This window comes from Trichechus manatus, unplaced genomic scaffold (assembly GCF_000243295.1).
Source record: "Trichechus manatus latirostris isolate Lorelei unplaced genomic scaffold, TriManLat1.0 scaffold00123, whole genome shotgun sequence".
Classification (NCBI taxonomy): domain Eukaryota; kingdom Metazoa; phylum Chordata; class Mammalia; order Sirenia; family Trichechidae; genus Trichechus; species Trichechus manatus.
In genome coordinates this window covers 6,399,833-6,419,160 of record NW_004444059.1, presented here as the reverse complement: position 1 = coordinate 6,419,160, position 19,328 = coordinate 6,399,833, and the positions used below count along the sequence as shown (strand labels likewise).

General features: G+C 38.3%; 1 protein-coding gene across 16 annotated transcripts in view; it reads left to right on the top strand.

Annotated features, from left to right (window-relative positions):
- The window catches only part of PPHLN1 (periphilin 1), a 145,342-nt gene that overhangs the window by 53,711 nt on the left and 72,303 nt on the right, over positions 1–19,328 (top strand). For all 16 annotated transcript variants that reach the window (XM_023738863.1, XM_004384571.3, XM_023738858.1 and 13 more), the window contains one exon: positions 17,258–17,469. In XM_023738863.1, coding sequence (XP_023594631.1) covers positions 17,258–17,469 — 212 coding nt within the window. The remainder of the gene's footprint in view (positions 1–17,257; positions 17,470–19,328) is intronic.

Genomic DNA, 19,328 nt, shown 5'->3' with positions numbered 1-19,328 from the left:
AGGACTAAGGTGTGCCTGACCCAAGCCATGGTGTTTTCAGTCACCTCATACGTTTGCGAAAGTTGGACAATGAATAGGGAAGACCAAAGAAGGAACTATGCCTTTGAATTACGGTGTTGGCGAAGAATATTGAATATACCAGGGAATGCCAGAAGAATGAAGAAATCTGTCTTGGAAGAAGTACAGCCAGAATACTCCTTAGAAGCAAGGATGGTGAGACTTTGTCTTATGTACTTTGGACATGTTATCAGGAGGGACCAGTCTCTGGGGAAGGACATTATGCTTGGTAAAGTAGAGGGTCAGCAAAAAAGAGGAAGACCCTCAAGGAGATGACACAGTGATTGCAACGATGGGCTCAAACATAACTCGTGACGATGGCAGGACTGGGCAGTGTTCCGTTTTGTTGTACATGGGGTTGCTATGAGTCAGAATCGAGTCAACGGCACCTAACAACTAGATTCCATAGATTCTGATATGTACTAATTTTATACAAGTAGTCCCCAACTTAGAGTGGGGTTCCACTCTGACGACTCTGTCGTAAGTCAGTTCTGATGTAAGTTGACTACCTCTTTTTTTTTTTCTTTTAAGTTTTCATTATTATTGCCTTTTATTATCTGTATCTTATACTGTTTTAAGTCAGTTCTGGTATAAGTCAAATACCTTTTTTTTTCTAGTTTTCATTATTATTGCCTTTTATTATCAGTATCTTTATAAATCTGATCTTTGAACATCTGCAAGTGAACATCTGAGAATGATAACATCAGCAAATTACGCACTGCAACATAGTACGTAGTACGTATTACTAATGATAAGACGTATAGAAAAAAAAAAGACCGCCATAAGTGTGTGGCGTGTCGTTGCTCGAATTTGTTGTAAGTTGGGGACTACCTGTATTAATTCTGACATATAGTATATTCTGGTTATTCTGTGGTTTTGGTTTTGATCCAAGAATTATTTGAGAGTGGTTACATTTTTAGGAGATAGGGTTTTCCTTTCCTTTGTTCATTGTCTAGTGGTAATTTTTATTTCTGTTGCATTGTGATCAGTGAATGTTGACTGTACTGTTGTTCTACTTTTTGAAATTCAGTGATCATTAGTTGATTAGTTGATTAATTTTTTTAACTGTGCCATGAATATTAAAAGAGGCTGTATTCTCTTTTAAGGGTATAGAGTTTATTCTGTTTAGTATGTTCATTTGATAAATATTTTTTGAGTGTCTGGTATAAGTCAGATAGTTTTCTAGACTCTAGGGTCAAAAGCCCCTACCCTCATAAAGCCTATGTTTTAGTATGGCTTATAGACAGTAAGGAGTCCCTGGGTAGCCCAGATGGTTAATACACTTGGCTACTAACTGAAAGGTTGGTGGTTCAAGGCCACCCACAGGCCCTTTGGAAGAAAGGCCTGACAGTCTACTTCTGAAAAATCAGCCATTGAAAACCCTATGGAGCACAGTATTACTCTGACACACATGAGATAGCAACTGTGTGTGTGTGTTTTAACAGATGGTAAACATAAAAAGGAGCCCTGGTGGCGCAGTGGTTAAGAGCTCAGCTGCTAACCAAAGTGTTGACAGGTCAGATCCCACCAGCTGCTCCTTGGAAACCCTATGAGGCAGTTCTGCTGTGTCCTGTAGGGTCACTATGAGTCGGAATCAACTTGATGCCAGTGGGTTAGATTTCCGATTTAAAATAAGAAACAACATAATTTTAATGAAAGGAATTAGATTAGGTTAATGGAGTAGAGAGTGCTTCTGCTGTCCACACTTCTTGTACCTTCACTTGATGTCAGAGTGTCTTGAGTACTGTCTGAAGTTTTTTTGCTAACAAAAGCTATAGGTTTTACTAACTGGCATCAGTTTGAATGTCTATAAGCTGTTCTCTGAAGGAGCTCTGGTGGAGCAGTGTTAAACTGCTCAGCTGCTAACCAGAAGGTCAGTGGTTTGAACTCACCAGCTGCTCTGTGGGAGATAGATGTGGCAGTCTGCTTCTGTAAGGATTTACAGCCTTGGAAACTCTGTGGGGCAGTTCTGCTCTGTCCTGTAGGGTCGCTATGAGTTGGAATCAACTTGATGAAGTGGGTTTGGTTTTTGGCTTTAAGCTGATCTCTATCAATTGGTCCATTGAAGGCTTCCTTCCTAAAAGACTTTTTAAGTAGATAGAAAATAGGTATTGTTTTAGGAAGAAAAAAAAACCACAAAAAACCTACATTTGTAAGCCATGCAAAGAGAGTGATTGTGTGTATTGGTAAAAGGATAATGTTCTGAGCAATTAGGAAAACCACACTAGTCTGTGTTTTGTCTTTGTTCGTGGGGTGTACACAGTGATTCTTTGCATTGTAGGAGGAAAATATTGGAACATTAACAAATAATTTTATTTGAAATAATTTTTAGGTTTAGATAAAAGTTGTGAGAATAATACAAAGAACTCTGGTAACACTTCACCCAGAGACCTCATTAATGCCTCCAACAGTGTCCCAACAGTGTCCTTCATAGCAAAAAGATCTATCTAGGCTCACAGGTCTTACTTTTGTTGAAATCATCAATTTGGAACAGCTGCTCAGTCTTTGCCTTGACTTTATGGTTTACCATTTTTGTCAAGATGAATACAAGGCTGTCATTTTGTAGAATGTTCTCAATTTAGGTTTGCCCAGTGTTTCCTCATGATTAAATCCAGGTTATATATTTTTGGCAGGAAAATCCTTGAAGTAATGCTGTATTATACTGCATCCTGTTAGATGGCACATGTTGTTGATTTGTCCGCTTAGTGGTTTTGTTGACTTTTATCACTTGCTTAATATGGAATCTGCAAAGTATCTTCACTATAAAGTAATCCTTGTCCCTGAAATTAATAAGTATTTCATGTGCAGGTATTTTGAAACTATGTGACTATGCCATTCTTCATTCCACTTTCACCCACTAGTTTTAGCATCCACTGATGTTTCTTGCCTTAGTTAATTAGTAATATGATGGTTTTCAATGAGTAATTTTCTAAATGGACTGTTCTATATTTATTATCTTGGTATTCAGTTGTATGAAAGAGCTTTCGCTACATCCTTCCCCTTTTAAAAAAACTTTATTTATATCGGTGTGGACTCATGAATTCCCTTTTTATTTAGTGAGTTATAATCCATCGTTATCATTATTTTGATGTCCAGATTTGGCCAGTGAGTATCACTTCGATTTAGCTCATATGTTATTTTGATCCACATCATTCTTTGATCACTTTGTTACTTTGTGTAACAAGATGTTCAAGGCTTATCTTAATACTTTTCCCTGTTCCAGCCCTAAGATCAGCCATTTCTCCAAGGAACGCAGGTTGTCTTTATTGGAGAGTGATTTTTTTGAAACCAAGATCTGGACACTAGATATACACAGACTTTCACATCTATATTTATTTCTATACTGTATTTATGCATATTGAAGAGCAGAATTTCATGGCAATACCCGCAATTCTAATCCATCCCACAAGCTTTATTCTAGTCTCCTTACTTTCCATATTTATGCTTCTTTTTTTCATCAGTAAGAAACCTGGCTCCCAGTTGTTGGGAGAGACAGTTCTCTGTGGGTCTCTTGCACTGCTACATGTTTTGCCAAGATATGCCAAGAATGCAAGGCCCAGACCACTATTTTCGCAGGCTGTTTCTCGGAGTTATGTTTGCAGTTAGCAATCTTGAGAGATAAGGTAATGTCTCCCTGTGCGTCAAGAGCAGTTTTGCTTCTTGCTTACTGTAAAATAGTGGGTTCCCTAAGTTCAGTGTTCCTCAGCAGTGACCCAAACCCACTGTATATCTAGCATCCATCTAGACTTATATCTCATTGCCCCTGTGGAACTTCGGGGGAACTGATGTAAACATGCTCATGCTCATGCTATTTGCTGAGCTATGAGGATTAAAATACTTGGTCTCTAATCCTGGAATCTTGTGTCTTTTGCCACTGTCCATGAGATAATAACAGGGTCATTGGTAGTTCAGTGACAGAATTCTTGCCTTCCATGAGGGAGACCCATGTTTGATTCCCGGACGGTGTCCCTCATGTGTAGTTACCACCTATTTGTCAGTGGAGGCTTGTGTGTTGCTATGCTGCTGACAGGTTTCAGTGGAACCTCCAGACTTAGAGGGACTAGGAAGAAAGGACTGGCACTCTACTTCCAAAAATTAGCCAGTGAAAACCCTGTGGATCACTAAAGTCCAGTTTGCATTCGGTCGTGGGAATGGTGTAGGACTGGGCAGCATTTCATTTTGTTGTGCATGGAGTCGTTGTAAGGCAAGGGCCCACTCAACAGCAGCTAACAACAACTTATTAACTTGTAAGTAGGGTTAAAATCAACTCCTAAACCTGATACCAGTATCCTCAGTATGGTCAAGCCCCTGTATGTAGCTAATGCTCTGACCCTGTGGGTCTTCTCTCCCTCTCCGGCACTGTCCTTTAGCAGGTTGACATCGCTGGCTGTTACTGGGCTGCTTTACTTTAGCACCATCTTTCTGTTCCGCTGTTACTGGCAGTGGAATTTTCTACTTAATAATTTAGCTCATCTTCTTCACTTTCTGTTTTATGTATTTCATGTTGTAGAACTTTATTTACTTTGTAAATCCAATGTACCTGTAGTAGTGGTTCAAATTTAAATATGTCTTACTAATGGGAGTGTGGAATCATTGGAAGCAACTGGCTTTAAATAATAGCGAACAGAAAAAGAGAATCTCTTAAGTTTTTAATCAGCCTCCCCATCCCCCCCCGCTCTGAAAGTCGTCACTTTTTACTTAATAGAGCCACATACTAATAATTTATCTATGTTCCAAGTATGTTGTTACCTACTTGTATTGGGTCTGTATTTACACAAAGATTATATTATCCATTTGTCGAAAATATACTTGTACATGAAATTCAGAATACATTAGGATCTAGTATTTCATTTTGTATTAAAGGAACATGTCCTGCCCTACCAGGAGTTATTGATTTAGACATAATTAGATTGTTTTTAACAGTCATTTTTTTTCTGTAGTTGTGAAGTCTTATGAAAAACCTTAGGATGAAACTGAATTAAAGTATTAAATAATGTTTTACAATATAGAACAAGAGTGTCACCAAGTGGCCAGTATATTTTATTTTAAAATACTTTTTTTTCTGTATTCACATATGGAAATTTTTTATTTAAGTAGTTCAGTATTTTCATACTTATTGATATTCTTAAAAAATAGACTAATTTCTAATTTTATTATTTTATAGTTGTTTCTCACTCTTAGGTGATAAACTGTTTGACAAAGAAAAATGCTATAAAGCGTCTGTGTTTCTTTGGTTTAGTTCAGTGGTACAAACATTTATTGTTTACTGTGTGGGAGGCACTGTGCTTATACCACTAGCTTACAATGTAGTGAGTCAAATAGATGCGCAAATAGGTAACAAAATATGATACATGCTGAAATTGCATGAAGTGACATAGGAGGACAGATGAAGAAGCACTTATCCTATGCTGGGGTTTTAGAAAAGGTTTCCTGCAGAAGCTGATAATGTGATCAAAACCTGAAGGAAAAATAGAGTTAACCAGGAGAAGAGTCATGGGGAGCAAACGGATAAAAGAACACGAGCATAGCTATATAAAGCATGATGGGTAGCAGTGTTAATAGATGAATGTGTTTGGGATGAAACTCTAAGAAGTCTAGATTTTATTCTTTTTTAGCAGTGGGGAGCTTCTGAAAAATTTTAACCTGTTGGTGGTGGTCAGGGGGTAAGGTAATGCAGTCAAATTGCAGGGGTCTTGGAATCTGCATTCTTTTTTATTTTATTTTATTGTTGTATTTTAAGTGAAAGTTTACAATTCAAGTTAGTCTCTCATATAAAAGTTTATACATACATTGTTATGTGACCCTAATTGCTCTCCCTATACTGTGGCAGCACCTTCCTCCTTTCCACCCTGGATTTCCTATGTCCATTCAACCAGCTCCTGACCCTCTCTGTTTTCTCATCTCACCTCTGGACAAGAGCTGCCCATTTAGTCTCATGTATCTACTTGAGCTAAGAAGCACACTCTTCATGAGTGTCATTTTATGTCCCATAGTCTAGTCTAATCTTTGAAGAGTTGGCTTCAGACATGTTTTTAGTGCTGGGTTGACAGAGAGTCCGAGGGCTATGCTTTCTGGGGTTCCTCCAGTCTCAGTCAGACCATTAAGTCTAGTCTTTTTAGTGGTATTTAAGTTCTGCATCCCACTTTTCTCCTGCTCCAGCAGGAACTCTCTGTTGTGTTCCCTGTCAGGGCAGTCATTGGTGGGAATGTGCGTTCTTAACAAGTCCCCTGGATGATTGTGATGTGGATGGTCTGGAGACTAAAGTCTGAGAAACATTGACTTCTGTTGGCGGCTGGTGACTGACAAACCTGTATCTATAGCACTGGCTTTTCTTCTAAGCTCAAAATCTCTACATCTTACTGCTTACTAGGCGTTTTAACCTGGAAATCCCAAACTTCATGTTGAAATGAAATACATCATTTTTGCTAGCATTGCTGCTTACTCTCCAAACTTCGTAGGCACGTGGTTAGACTACATTTCCTAGCCTTCCTTACAAACAGATGTGGCCACGTGACTTATTTATCGCCAATGGAATATGAGTAGGAGTTCCACGTGTACCCTTCCACGCATGCTTACCCCTTCCCATGTTGTGAGGTAGGACATGGAATGGAATGGCATCAAATGTGTGACCTTGAAAGACACATATTGAAATAGCGAAGCAGTCGTCAGCTTGGGTGCTTGGATGATTGCATGGAGCAGGATCTCGCCCTCCTGAAATGCCTGCCCTAGACTGTTAGGTGGTAGTTACCTAAGCTTCTTTTGTGTTTGAGTCATTACAGTTTTTGGTATTATTGTTTCATCAATTTAGGCATATTTTACTTCTATAACAGCAGGCACTGTTTTAGGTATTAGAGATCAAATTGAATAACACAGATGAGATCCCTTTTCTTAAGGAACATATTCTAGTTGGGGGATTTCTTAGTCCATATCCATATCGAGAACAATCTTAACTGTAAATTTGTGGTTTTGTGAAAAGGGCTCTGGACTTGGTCATCAGACTTCTAATCTCAGCTCTGCAGCAGAATAGTTGTTTGATTTTTTTTGGTAGGGTGGAATTCAGGGTAATATGGAAAATCCCTTAGCTTAAGTCACGGTTTCTACATTTCTCGTTCTGTTTCTACATTAAAAAAGACATTTGATGTCTACTCTTAATTCATTTGCTTTACTAGTTATCCAGCTACTTTCTCAAAATGAATCTTGAAATTTTAATTTATTTTTTAAGGTTTTATTTATTTTTTGTCATTGGTGAGAATAATAATCACAGCAAAACATACACCAGTCGAACAGTTTCTACATGTACAGTTCAGTCGTGTTGAATTGTACCTTTGGGTTGTGCAACCCTTCTCATCTTCCTTTTCTGAGTTGCTCTCTCCCAGTTAACATAAACTCGTTACCCCCGAACGTTTCTCTTTAATTTTTTTTTATTGTGCTTTAGGTGTAAGTTTATAGCTCAAGTTAATTTCTCATTCAAAAATTTATACACATATTGTTTTATGACATTAGTTGCCATCCCCACGGTGTGACAGCACACTCCCCTTTTTCACCCTGGGTTCCCTGTGTCCATTTGACCAGTTTCTGTCCCTTCCTGCCTTATCCTGCTTTTGGACAGGAGCTGCCCATATGGTCTCATATATTTGATTGAACTAAGAATCACATTCCTAAAGTGTATTATTTTTTGCATTATAGTCCTGTCTAATCTTTGTCTGAAGAGTGGGCTTCAGGAATAGTTTCAGTTCTGGGTTAACAGTGCATCTGGCGTACATAGTTTCAGGGGTTCCTCCAGTCTCTGTCAGACCATTAAGTCTGGTCTTTTTACATAAATTTGAGTTCTGCTTTGCACTTTTCTCCTGCTCCATCAGGGACTCTCTTTAGTGTTCCCTGTCAGAGCAGTCATTGGTGGTAGCCGGGCACCATCTAGTTCTTCTGGTCTCAGGTTGGTGGAGTCTCTGGTTTATTTGGTCCTTTAGTCCTTTGTGTTAGTATTTTCCTTGTGTCTTTGGTTTTCTTCATTCTCTTCAATTTTTTGAGTTGCTGTTGTCAATTTGATCCCATATAGATAGATCTTAAAACAGCATAATGATCAAGGAAGACTTCTTTATTAGTTAAGCTAAACTATTGTTTGGTTTTGAGAAGACTTTAGGGGATATTTTTGGTTTAAGGTTTAAAGATTACATCAGGGAAATAATTTCAGGGTTTCATCCAGCCTCCATGGCTCCAGAAAGTTAATTCATTTTTGAAGAGAAAGGAAGTAGCCGCTATTTTTGTGTGGAGTGTGTGTGTGTTTGAATGTGGTAAGGAAAGAGAAATGAGGTTCAGAATAACTAGTAAAATGCTTTCTTTCTCCTCTTTCTTCCCTCCCCTTATATCCTACTGTATTTGAATTTTACTCTTAAATAAACACACATCTGCCCAAACTAAGGAGTCTGTCACAGCCTATCTGATTTGACTGGTGTGAGAGCCTAGAATTACCTTGTTGTTGTTGGGTGCTGTTGAGTCAATTTTGACTCATAAAGTGACCCCATTGGCAGAGTAGAACTGCCTCATAGATAGGGTTTTCTTGGCTGTAATCTTGAAGGAGGGAGCTCTGGTGGTAGAAGGAGGTCTGGTGGCGCAGTGGTTAAGGACGCGACTGCTAACTGAAAGGTTGGCGGTTCGAATCCACCAGCTGCTCTGCAGGAGAAAGATGTGACAGTCTGAGTCTGTAAAGATTACGGCCTTGGGAACCCTATGGGACAGTTCTGCTCTGTCCTGTAGGGTTGTTACGAGTAGGAATCGACTCGACAGCTATGAGTTTGTTTTTGAATCTTTACAAAAGCAGATTGCCAGGTCTTTCTGCCTCGGAGCCACTGGGTGGGTTCCAACCATCAACCTTTTGTTTAGCAGCTGAGCACTTAACTGTTATGCCACCAGGGCTCCTTGGAATTACCTTAGGGATGTATATTAACAAAGGAGAGTCCTGAGCTTCAGAAGCATGGAGAGGTTAACTGTAAAACCTCTATCACAGTAACCTCTCCCACAGAAAGCAGGTGGTGGAGCTAGAATTTGAACTCTGGCAGACTTGCTCCAAAGTCTATGCATGCTCCTAACTACTGGACTATGTGTAAATCAAAAGATTGAAAATAGAGTAGAAAAATACTTTACTTGAAAATGTAACATGTAATTTAATGTTTAGGAGAATTGAAGAAATTTTCATGTTTAATGTTAGATATAAAGAAACATTTTAAAATTGATAAAGTAGTTCCAGGAAAGCTGTAGAATGTTTCTACATATTTCTAAAATTATAGGCTAAATTTATGAGTGTATACTATTATAAAAACTCATGAAAAGGTTTACCTACAGAAAGAAACAATTTTTGATGGTTATGAGGGAGGGGAGATGTAGGGAGGGAAAAAACACTAACAATAGGTAAGTGATAACTTTGGTGAAGGATAAAGCAGTACACAATACTGGGGAAGTCAGCACAGCTTGACCAAGGCAAAGTCATAAAAGCTTCATAGACTCATCCAAACTCCCATAGGGATCAAGTTACTGGGCTGAGGACTGGGGACCATGGTCTCGGGGAACATCTAGCTCAATTGGCATAGCATAGTTTATAAGGAAAATGTTCTACATCCTACTTTGGTTAGTAGGTCTGGGGTCTTAAAAGCTTTTGAGCAACCGTCTAAGGTACATCTCCTGGCCCCATCCTGTCTGGGGCAAGGAAAAATGAAGAAAACCAAAGACATAAGGGAAAGAGTAGTCCAAAGGACTAACGAACCACAACTACCACAGCTTCCACCAGACTGAGTCCAGCACAGGTGGATGGTGCCTGGCTACCATCACAGACTGCTCTGGCAGGCATCACAATAGAGGGTCCCGGACAGAGCTGGAGAAAAATGTAGAACAAAATTCAAATTCATGAAAAAAGACTAGACTTACTGTTCTGATGGAGACTGGAGAAACCCTGAGAGTATTGCCCCCAGACATCCTTTTAATTCAGTACTGAATTCACTCCTGAGGTTCACCCTTTAGCCAAAGATTAGACAGGCTCATAAAACAATAATGCATGTAGCTCAGTCATGTATATGAGACTAAATGAGCATACCAACCCAGGGGAAAGGATGAGAAGGCAGAAGGGGACAGGAAAGCTGGACGAATGGAAATGGAGAACCCAAGGTCAAGAAGGGGGAGTGTTGACAGGTCATAGGGTTGGCAACCAATGTCACAAAACAATATGTGTATTAATAGTTTAAAGAGAAACTAATTTACTCTGTAAACCTTTATGTAAAGCATGATTAAAAAAAAAGGAAAAAAAAAGAGTATATATATGCATATATGGAGTCCTGGTAGCACAGTGGTTAAGAGCTATGGCTGCTAACCAAAAGGTCAGCAGTTTGAATCCACCAGCCGTTCCTTGGAAACCCTGCTCTGTCCTTTAGGGTTGCAGTGAGTCGGAATCAACTCGATGGCAATGGGTAAGGTAAGATAGGGTAACATATACATCAGGATTTCTGTACTTTAGCCCTATGATTTTAGACTGGATAGTTATTTATTGTGGAAGGCTGTCCTGTGAATTGTAGGATGCTTGGCAGTATATCTGGCCTCTACCCACTAGATAACCAGTAACACCCTCCCTCCCAGTTGTGACAATAAAAAAATGTCTCCAGAGATTGCCGAATGTCCCCTGGGGAGCAAATTGCCCTCATTTGAGAACCAATAAGATATTAAGGAGTCTCATTAACAGGCTCCTTTTTTCATTCTTGCATTTCTTTTGAGAATTTTAGTGTTCATAACTTGGAAAAACAGGTGCTGTGCATTTAGAGTATTAAATCTCAGGCCAGTAATGACAGCTGTGGCACTTGCATGAGTACAGTTAACATTAGTGAACTGTTTGTAAAGGCTGCTTTTTCTCTCTGAGGTTTATAATACAGCTACTTAATTACTAGGCAGAATATTAGCTAACCAGATTTCTTAATGGGTTGGAAGTTTGATGTGGGGGCAGGGATTAGTGATTTGGGAGAAGAAGTGGCATCAAGCAGTGGAAGATCAATTATCTTTTCTACAGCTAACATAAGAAACTTAAGAGAATATTGATACATAGTTATAAAAGTTATTCATAATAATCAAAGTGATTTATTTGATGTTTTTGAAATGTTTGATCCTTCACTTGAATTGAACAGAAACATTTGCAAATGAAATGAAATGAAAGGAAAAATAGCTTGAAGCTAATTTCTCATTAAAACAAATAAAAATGAGTTTAAAAGTTTCCGTTACAAAAGTAGTAAATCACACTTTAGAAATAATTTGAAAACAAAGGAAAAAATTCCTAGTGAGTTTACCATCCATATGAAGGCATTATTGGTTTTCTGGTGAATTGTGTGCTTTAAAAACTAATTGAGTTCAGTCATCAGTTACTGTGCCAAAAGAATTAGAAGTAAATCTGTGAAAGGGATTTTGTTTAGGTATAAGGTTAAGATATAAAGTTGCTTAGTTTGCACTTGCCACATTGTCTTTATTAAAAAAAAACACCCAAGCCTTTGAGTTTATATTTTTTACCAAAACTTATCATAAGCTGTGTTTATATACCAAAACCAAAACCAAAAAAAAAGAAAACCCCATTACTGTCAAGTTGATTCCAACTTATAGTGACCCTGTAGGACAGAGTAGAACCGCCCCAGAGGGTTTCCAAGTAGTGGTTGGTATTCGAACTGCTGACCTTTTGGTTAGCAGCTCAGTGCTTAACCCCTGTGCCACCAGAGCTCTGTGTTTATACAGTGGAAGGTAAAAAATTTAAGAAAAGTAGGGTTTAACTATTTTGTAAAATTAATGTCATATGCACTAGTACCTTGTAGTGACTGCAGAGTGCCCACCATCCTTTGTAGTTGTCGTTACTGTTACTAGTTGCCATCGAGTCGATTCCGACTCGTAGCCACCCCATGTGTGCAGAGTGGAACTGCTCCATAGGTTTTCAAGGCTGTGACCTTTCAGAAGCAGATCACCAGGCCTGTCTTCCAAGGCACCTCTGGGTGAGTTCGAACCTCCAACCTTTCAGCAGTAGTCCAGAACTTAGTCATTGGCACCACCCAGGTACTCCGTTATTCATTGTAGCTGTATGGTGTACCTCTTGTGACGGAAGGAAAATTAAACCGTGATAAACATCAAGGTACCCATCTCATTTATAGACTAATGGAATGTTTTGGTAATCATTACCTTTTTTTTCCCTCAAAGACAGAAACCTCACGATTGACATTTGAAACCAAGTGCAAAATATGTTAAACAATTACGTGTTACGCCAAGTGAAAGAAGGAATTCAGTATTTTGTGAAATTACACTGAGCCTGGAAAAAACCAGATGTATACAGATACAGGGAGTAAGGAAACTTCTTAATGAAAATAGCAAAGGCATCTGACAGAGAAGAATGATGTTTATAACCCTGTTACTATTCTTTTCATGTATGGACCCTGGAAGTTTAGCTTTGTTTTATGGACCAGAGATAGTGTTTTCATTTTTATTGTTAGCCACTATCAAGTAGGTCCTCCTACTCATGGTGACCTCATGCACAACGAAACCAAACACTGCTGGGTCCTGCGCCATCTCCATGATCAATTGCGGGTCACACCGTTGTGATCCATACGGTTCTAATTGGCTGATTTTCAAAAGTAGGTTGTCAGGCCTTTATTTGTAGTCTGTCTTAATCTGGGAGCCCTGCTGAACCCTGTTCAGCATCATGGCAACATGCAAGCCGCCACAGACTGGTGGTAGCTGCGCATGTGGTGCATTGCCTGGGAATCGAACCTGAATCACCTGCGTGGAAGGCGAGAAGTCTACCACTGAACCACCAATGATCTTGTTTCCTTTTTAGGACCACTAAATCCATACCAATTTTATTATTCATGGTGGAGCTCAAGTTTCTATTTAACCTTCACTTTTATTAGTGGATGGGATCATTTGCCTATTTGATAGGAAAATTTTGTTCATTTTTTTCCCTGGGTTATCTTGAATATTTGTTTAGTAAAAGATAATGCATTCTTTTGTCTATATTCCATTGAATTTCCTTCATATCTTTTATCTATCTTTATTGGCATGTTCATCTTATTCTTAGTGGTTTTGTCAGCATTCACTGAATTATTAAATATAAATAACTATTAAAGACTTCACCATTGATATTGGAATTTTTCCCCTTCATTGGAAATTTGCTTTAAATCTGATCATAACTTTAAACTTTAGAGACTTTTTTGTATGTAGTTAAAACTTTGTATTTTCTATAATGGTTCCTGTATGTTTATGAATATTTAGTGTTTTTTTTCCATGTAGTTTTTTGGATCTTTTTCTCTGTTCCTTCCTTCCACTTAGCTTTTTAATCCACCTGAGTTTATCATAAGTTATAAGAAAGAGCTGATCGCCCTTCTCCCCAAATTGTCTCAAAGTTATGTAAGATATTGTAAACCTTGAAAGTTCGTGTGTTGGGGGAAAGTTAAAAATGAGGTAACCTAATGATAAAAAGACTAAAATAAAAACTGTAATTGTAGATACGCAAAGTTGCTATGTTCAGACTAGGTGAGGAAAATGAAGCTCAGAGAGGTTAAGTTGCATAAGGTCAAAAGGCCATCTAAGTAGATGAACTGATTCTTGAATCTGTAACTGCCTGCAGGGAATGCTCTAAGAAGTCCCACTGTAAATAAATGTGCTTAGCTTTATTAAACTCAGCATTTTCCAACGTTATTTAATCACAGAACTCCTTTTTGGGTTTTGTGGTTGGATGGAAAATGCTAATATTTTGTGTTCTGTGGAACACATTTTGAGAAAGTCTTTTTTTATTATAAAATCAAATCTCTGGTAAAAAAGAAAATGTGAATCAGTGAGAACACATTTCTACCAATTGTTCAATTAATTTTGCTTTCCAAAATACAATTAAATGTCTAAAGCACAAAAATCAAAAGATATTGGCAAGGGATAGGGTAAACAAAAAACCCATATTTAAAAAAAAACAAAAAACCCATATTCTGTTAGAAGTATGAAGCTTTAGATGACTTTTTAATTCTCTAATAAATCATGCCTAAACATGTTCAGGAACTAAATAATTGTTTAGATCAGAGGTTGGCAAACTGCAACCCCTGCCTACCTCTCTGATCTCATCCCCTCCCACCTTTTCCTTTTTATGTGCTCTAGCCATCAAAACAAAAAAAAAACCCATTGCTGTCAAGTCGATTCCAACTCATAGCGACCCTACGGGACAGAGTAGAACTGCCCCATAGGATTCCCAAGGCTGTAAATCTTCACAGAAGCTGACTGCCGCATCTTTCTCCTACAGAGCAGTTGGTCGGTTTGAACCAGTGACCTTTCAGTTAGCGGCCAAGTGCTTTAACCACTGCGCCAGCACAGCTCCTGGCTCTAGCCACACTGGCCATAAACACACATCTTATTTCTGCAAGAGTCTTTACAATTGCTTTAAGGTTCTCACTTTTCTGACCTCTCCTGTTCTTGTTTAATCCCTTTCTGCTTTTTCTTAAAGCTTGTAATGCTCTTCCCACCGTCTAAATCTGTGATGTCCAATAGTGAGCACTTGCAATATGATCAGTTCAAATTGAGATGTTCTGTAAGTACAAAATACACTGTGGATTGTTAAGATTTAGGAAGAAAAAAAGAATGTAAAATATCTCACTAAATTTTTTTATATTGATTGTATGTTGATAATATTTTGGATATGTTAGTTTAAGTAAAATATTAAAATTAATTTCACCAGTTTCTCTTTATTTTTTAAATATGGCTACTACATATATGGCTCAATTATATTTCTATTAGACATAGTTCTGATCTAAATCCTACCCTTCTTTAAAGACCCAGATCATTTTTCTATCTACTAATATTTCCCCTCTGAATTACAGTACCAGTTTCCCTGACCATTTACACTATTCCTTCCACCGCCTACGTTAGATACAAAACTTCTGTAGAGCAAGGTCAGTTCACCATAGTGCCTTTCGTGTAGTGGGCCCTCAATACATCTTAGCAGGGAAACGACTTGGCTAATATTACCACATTGTCAAAGAGGATACTTAAGATAAATGATGGCGATTAGGATGGTTTTCTGCTTAAACTGGTGAGTGGTTGGAGGAGTTGATGGGAAGGAGAGTAGAGACATAGTCTAGTCCGAGCTGTTAACATTGATTGGACTTGTATGTCTGCCAGGTATGTCCAGCCACCCCAGGCCACTCTGATAGCTCTAAACTGTGCTGTGATTTTACCGCCATCTGGTGACAGAATTAGGAAACTGTAGTTCAGCATTTCGTCTTTCTTCTTCCTCTGGGAGAGTGTAGGCAATCTTTCCTCTGATTGTGGGCCTGCTCTTCTCCATGCCCTGAGAAATTTATCGGTAAATGCTCATTTGATTTGGAGCGCTCTTTCCTTGGCTTTTCTGGTAGTAATTTCTCCCTTGTTTTCATCATGTTTCTTTGACCAGTCGCTTATTCAACAGCCCATTTCTTTCTTAATTTTGTAGCTTTTTAGCACTAGGTTCTGTGGCCTCTGCTCTTTTTATCCTCTCCATAGCCATGGCTTTAAGCATTGCCTATTTATAGACAAATTTATATTTATAGCCAGAAATTCTCTTCTAAGCTTCCATTACCTCTAGCTTCTTATCTAGATGTTACATGAATATCTCAAACGTAACGTGCTCCGGCCTATAATTTGGATCTTCTACCCTACCCTTGGACCCTGATGGCACAGTGGTTAAGAGTTTGGCTGCTAACCAAAAGGTCAGCAGTTCGAATCCACCAGTCACTTCTTGGAAACCCTACAGGGCAGTTCCACTCTTGTCTTATAGGGTCGCTGTGAGTCAGAATCGACTCGATGGCAACGGGTTTGGTTTTTTTTGGTATCCCACCCTTGCTTCTGAAATTTACTCCTTTACATTTCCGTAACTCATTGTGCCAGAATTCTGGGAATCAGCTTGGCACCCCTGTCTCTCACATTCATTAGTCCCATTAAATCTACCTTCAAAGGTACATTTTTGTGTTTGTTAAGTTTGTGATCCCCTCGCCCCCACCCCACCTAAACCATTACTGTCTCTTGCCTGGATTATGTAGGCTCTTCATTAGTCTCCTGCATTCACTCTTGATGCATGTTTTATGTTTATCTGTTTGAAGTTAGCCTCTTCTATTAGCCCGAGCGTTCTGGGATGGCAGGGCCTGTGTGCGTTTGGTGCGCCATTGGGTCCGCAGCACCTGATATAGTTCCTGAAACCTATTTGTTTAATACATATATAGCCATTCCAGCTAACTAGTATGATTTCAGTATGACTCCTGTAGTTTTAGTTACTGAACTTGAATGTATTAGAATTTCTTTAATGCTTTATTTCAATATTAGTGTTCTATCAGAGTTCATTTGTCATAAATGAACTTAGCTATTTCCTACCTTTGCCCAGGGAAACTTAATTTTGTCTGTATGGGCAGTGTATTTTGCGTACTAATCGGCTAATGTTCAAATAAACTTTAGGACATCTACCTATTTATGTGTGGGGGACTGCCAATCAATGTGCTGAAATTACTTGCCAGACATTTGAAAATCTAGGCCATTGGTTTCCTTTAGCATGCTTCTGACTGAAGTTAGTGTTCTTTAATTTTAATATGTACTCATTTGCTAAATCTTCAATTAAAAGTGTTCTTTTAATAGAGGCTCATGTCCTGATAGTTTCTTTTAATAATTTTAGTTTGCTTTGTCGTTTTAAAGATGGTTTTGCTTTATAAAACTTTACTGTTGTTATTGTTAGTTGCTGTCGAGTCAGCTCTGACTCATGGTGATCCCATGTGTGTCAGAATACACTGCTCCATAGAATTTTCAGGGCTGTGACCTTTCAAAAGCAGATCACCAGTCCTTTCTTCTGAGGCACCTCTGGATGGGTTCAAACTGCCAATCTTTTAGCTAGTCGTTGAGTGCTCACCCATCTATGCAACCCAGAGACTCCAAAGTTGTTGTAGCTGTGTGCCATTGAGTCGATTCTGAATCATAGTGACCCCATAGGACAGTCTAGAACTCTGCCCATAGGGTTTCCTAGGATGTAGTCTTTATAGGAGCAGATGGCCACGTTTTTCTGCCCATGGAGCCTCTGGTGGGTTCGAACTGCTGACCTTTTGGTTAGCAGCCAAGCGCTTAACCACTGCAGCACCAGGGCTCACCATATATAGGTTATAGGGTATAATTAATTAATTTTATTTTTTCTTCCAAGGGACGTGAGAGATGGCTTTAGAAGAAAAAGTTTCTACTCTTCCCATTATGCAAGAGACCGGTCTCCTCATAAAAGGGACAATCCTTTTTTCAGAGAATCACCTGTAGGCCGAAAGGACTCTCCACACAGCAGGTCTGGCTCCAGTGTCAGCAGTAGAAGCTACTCTCCAGAAAGAAGCAAAACATATTCTTTCCATCAGTCTCAACATAGAAGTATGTATTTTTAGGACTTTTCCTTTTTCTTTTTCAATCTCCTCTAATGAGAATGTGCTAATTCAGATGCCTTACAATTGTTGTGATACTTTTTAAAAATTACTTTTTATTTAAAAAAATTTTAAACTTATGGAAAAGTTGAAAGAATATTATCATCATTACACACACATTATTTTTTTTTTGGACCATTTGAAGTAAGTTCAGTCTTTGTGGTATTTCATCTCTAATTTTATAATTTCATTTTAATCCTGTTTGAAAGTCATACACTCTCATATTTTCTGTTCGTGTCCATGCCAGTAAAATTTTTTTAATTTTCTATCACTAGGTGATATCTGTATTTATCTGATACAGTCTGTTTTTCATTGTAAGTATCAGTGGTCTCCCCTAAATGTAGGGTATAGCTTTGTAGAATTTAGAGCTGAACCCCTACTGTAGGTTCATTTTTTTCCAACTTCAACTTTTTTTTCTTTTCACTTTGGAGTGCCTGGATATACATGACATTCTGTGCAATCATAGCATGTTATCCTGACTGAGTTGCTCAGTATATATTGGGATAAATCAGTGAACAGCCTCTTTTCCAGGTAAAGTGCTGTATTATCATTCCAGACTCTTATTCAGAAAACATTCGTTGGTGCCTTCTATATGCAAGCATTTGTTAGGTATAATGATGTCCCTGTTACTAAGGAACTAATATAAATATATATATAATTTCCATCCCAGCTAGAGTATTTTATATAACAACTTTACCAATATGTAAATGACAAAGATACATGTATATATGAAATATATAACTTCGGTACGAGGATTGATATGTCATAAGTGAGTGAACATGGCATGCACACGTCAAGATGGGAGGGATTAAATCTCACTCTGGGGATGGAAGAACGTGTGGAGGAAGTGGCACTTGGACTTACTCTTTATTTAAGATGTTTCCAGCTAGAAAAGTTCTAGGGAGAAGGAATTATGAATCAAGATGCAGAAGCCAGAAAAGTCCTGGATATTTCTTTTTCTTTCCTTTTTACCCTGCTTCCCATTAACTGTACTTTTCAATTAATAAACCTTTATAGTTTTAAACAGCCTTAACCTCCTGCATGTTGAAGAAAGATGGAAGAACCACTTCAGGTCATCAGATTGTCTTCCCTTGTGATTATTGCTGGATACTTTTGTTTAGCAAACATTTATCAATTGTCTATTAGCTAGGTAGGGTGAAGCGGCTCTAAAAACGTATTTTTGGATACATGTGTACAAACAGTCATGCAGGAGTTAAGAACATCATTTAAAACAAAGCATAGCCACTCACATATGCCTGACTGCTTAGATTTTGCCCTGAATAATTCTAGCTAACTGGAATTTTACTGTGGAGCTCAGTGTTAACAGGTATTTCCTCACTTTACTGTCTCTCCCACCAACACCCCCCACCAAAAAAAAAACCCAAAAAACCTTCAGACAAGTAAACAACCTTTAAACTCTAATGCATACTCGCATGCACAGACATAAATATCTGAAATTAGCCAGATACCTTCCCGGAACATATTTTTTGGATGTGTATCCTTTATACATGAGGTCACTGTGAGTCAGAGTCAACAGAAACTAAAAACATGACTTAAATCCAAATTTAATAATGATAAAGGTGGATTAGGACAACTGTAAAAAAAGTGAGTAAAATGGAAACTTGAAATTCGTACTTGACAACTTGTAGTGAAGCTATTAAGTTAGTTAAGGTAGTCATTGGTGAATTAGCCTTATTTTTTCTATTTCTCCTCTAAAACAGAAATTTCTAGGGAGAGTACCTTCTCTCTATTCATCTGCTTTCTGCCTCATGGTCAGTGGCCAAAATTTTAAAATCATGAGAGGAAACC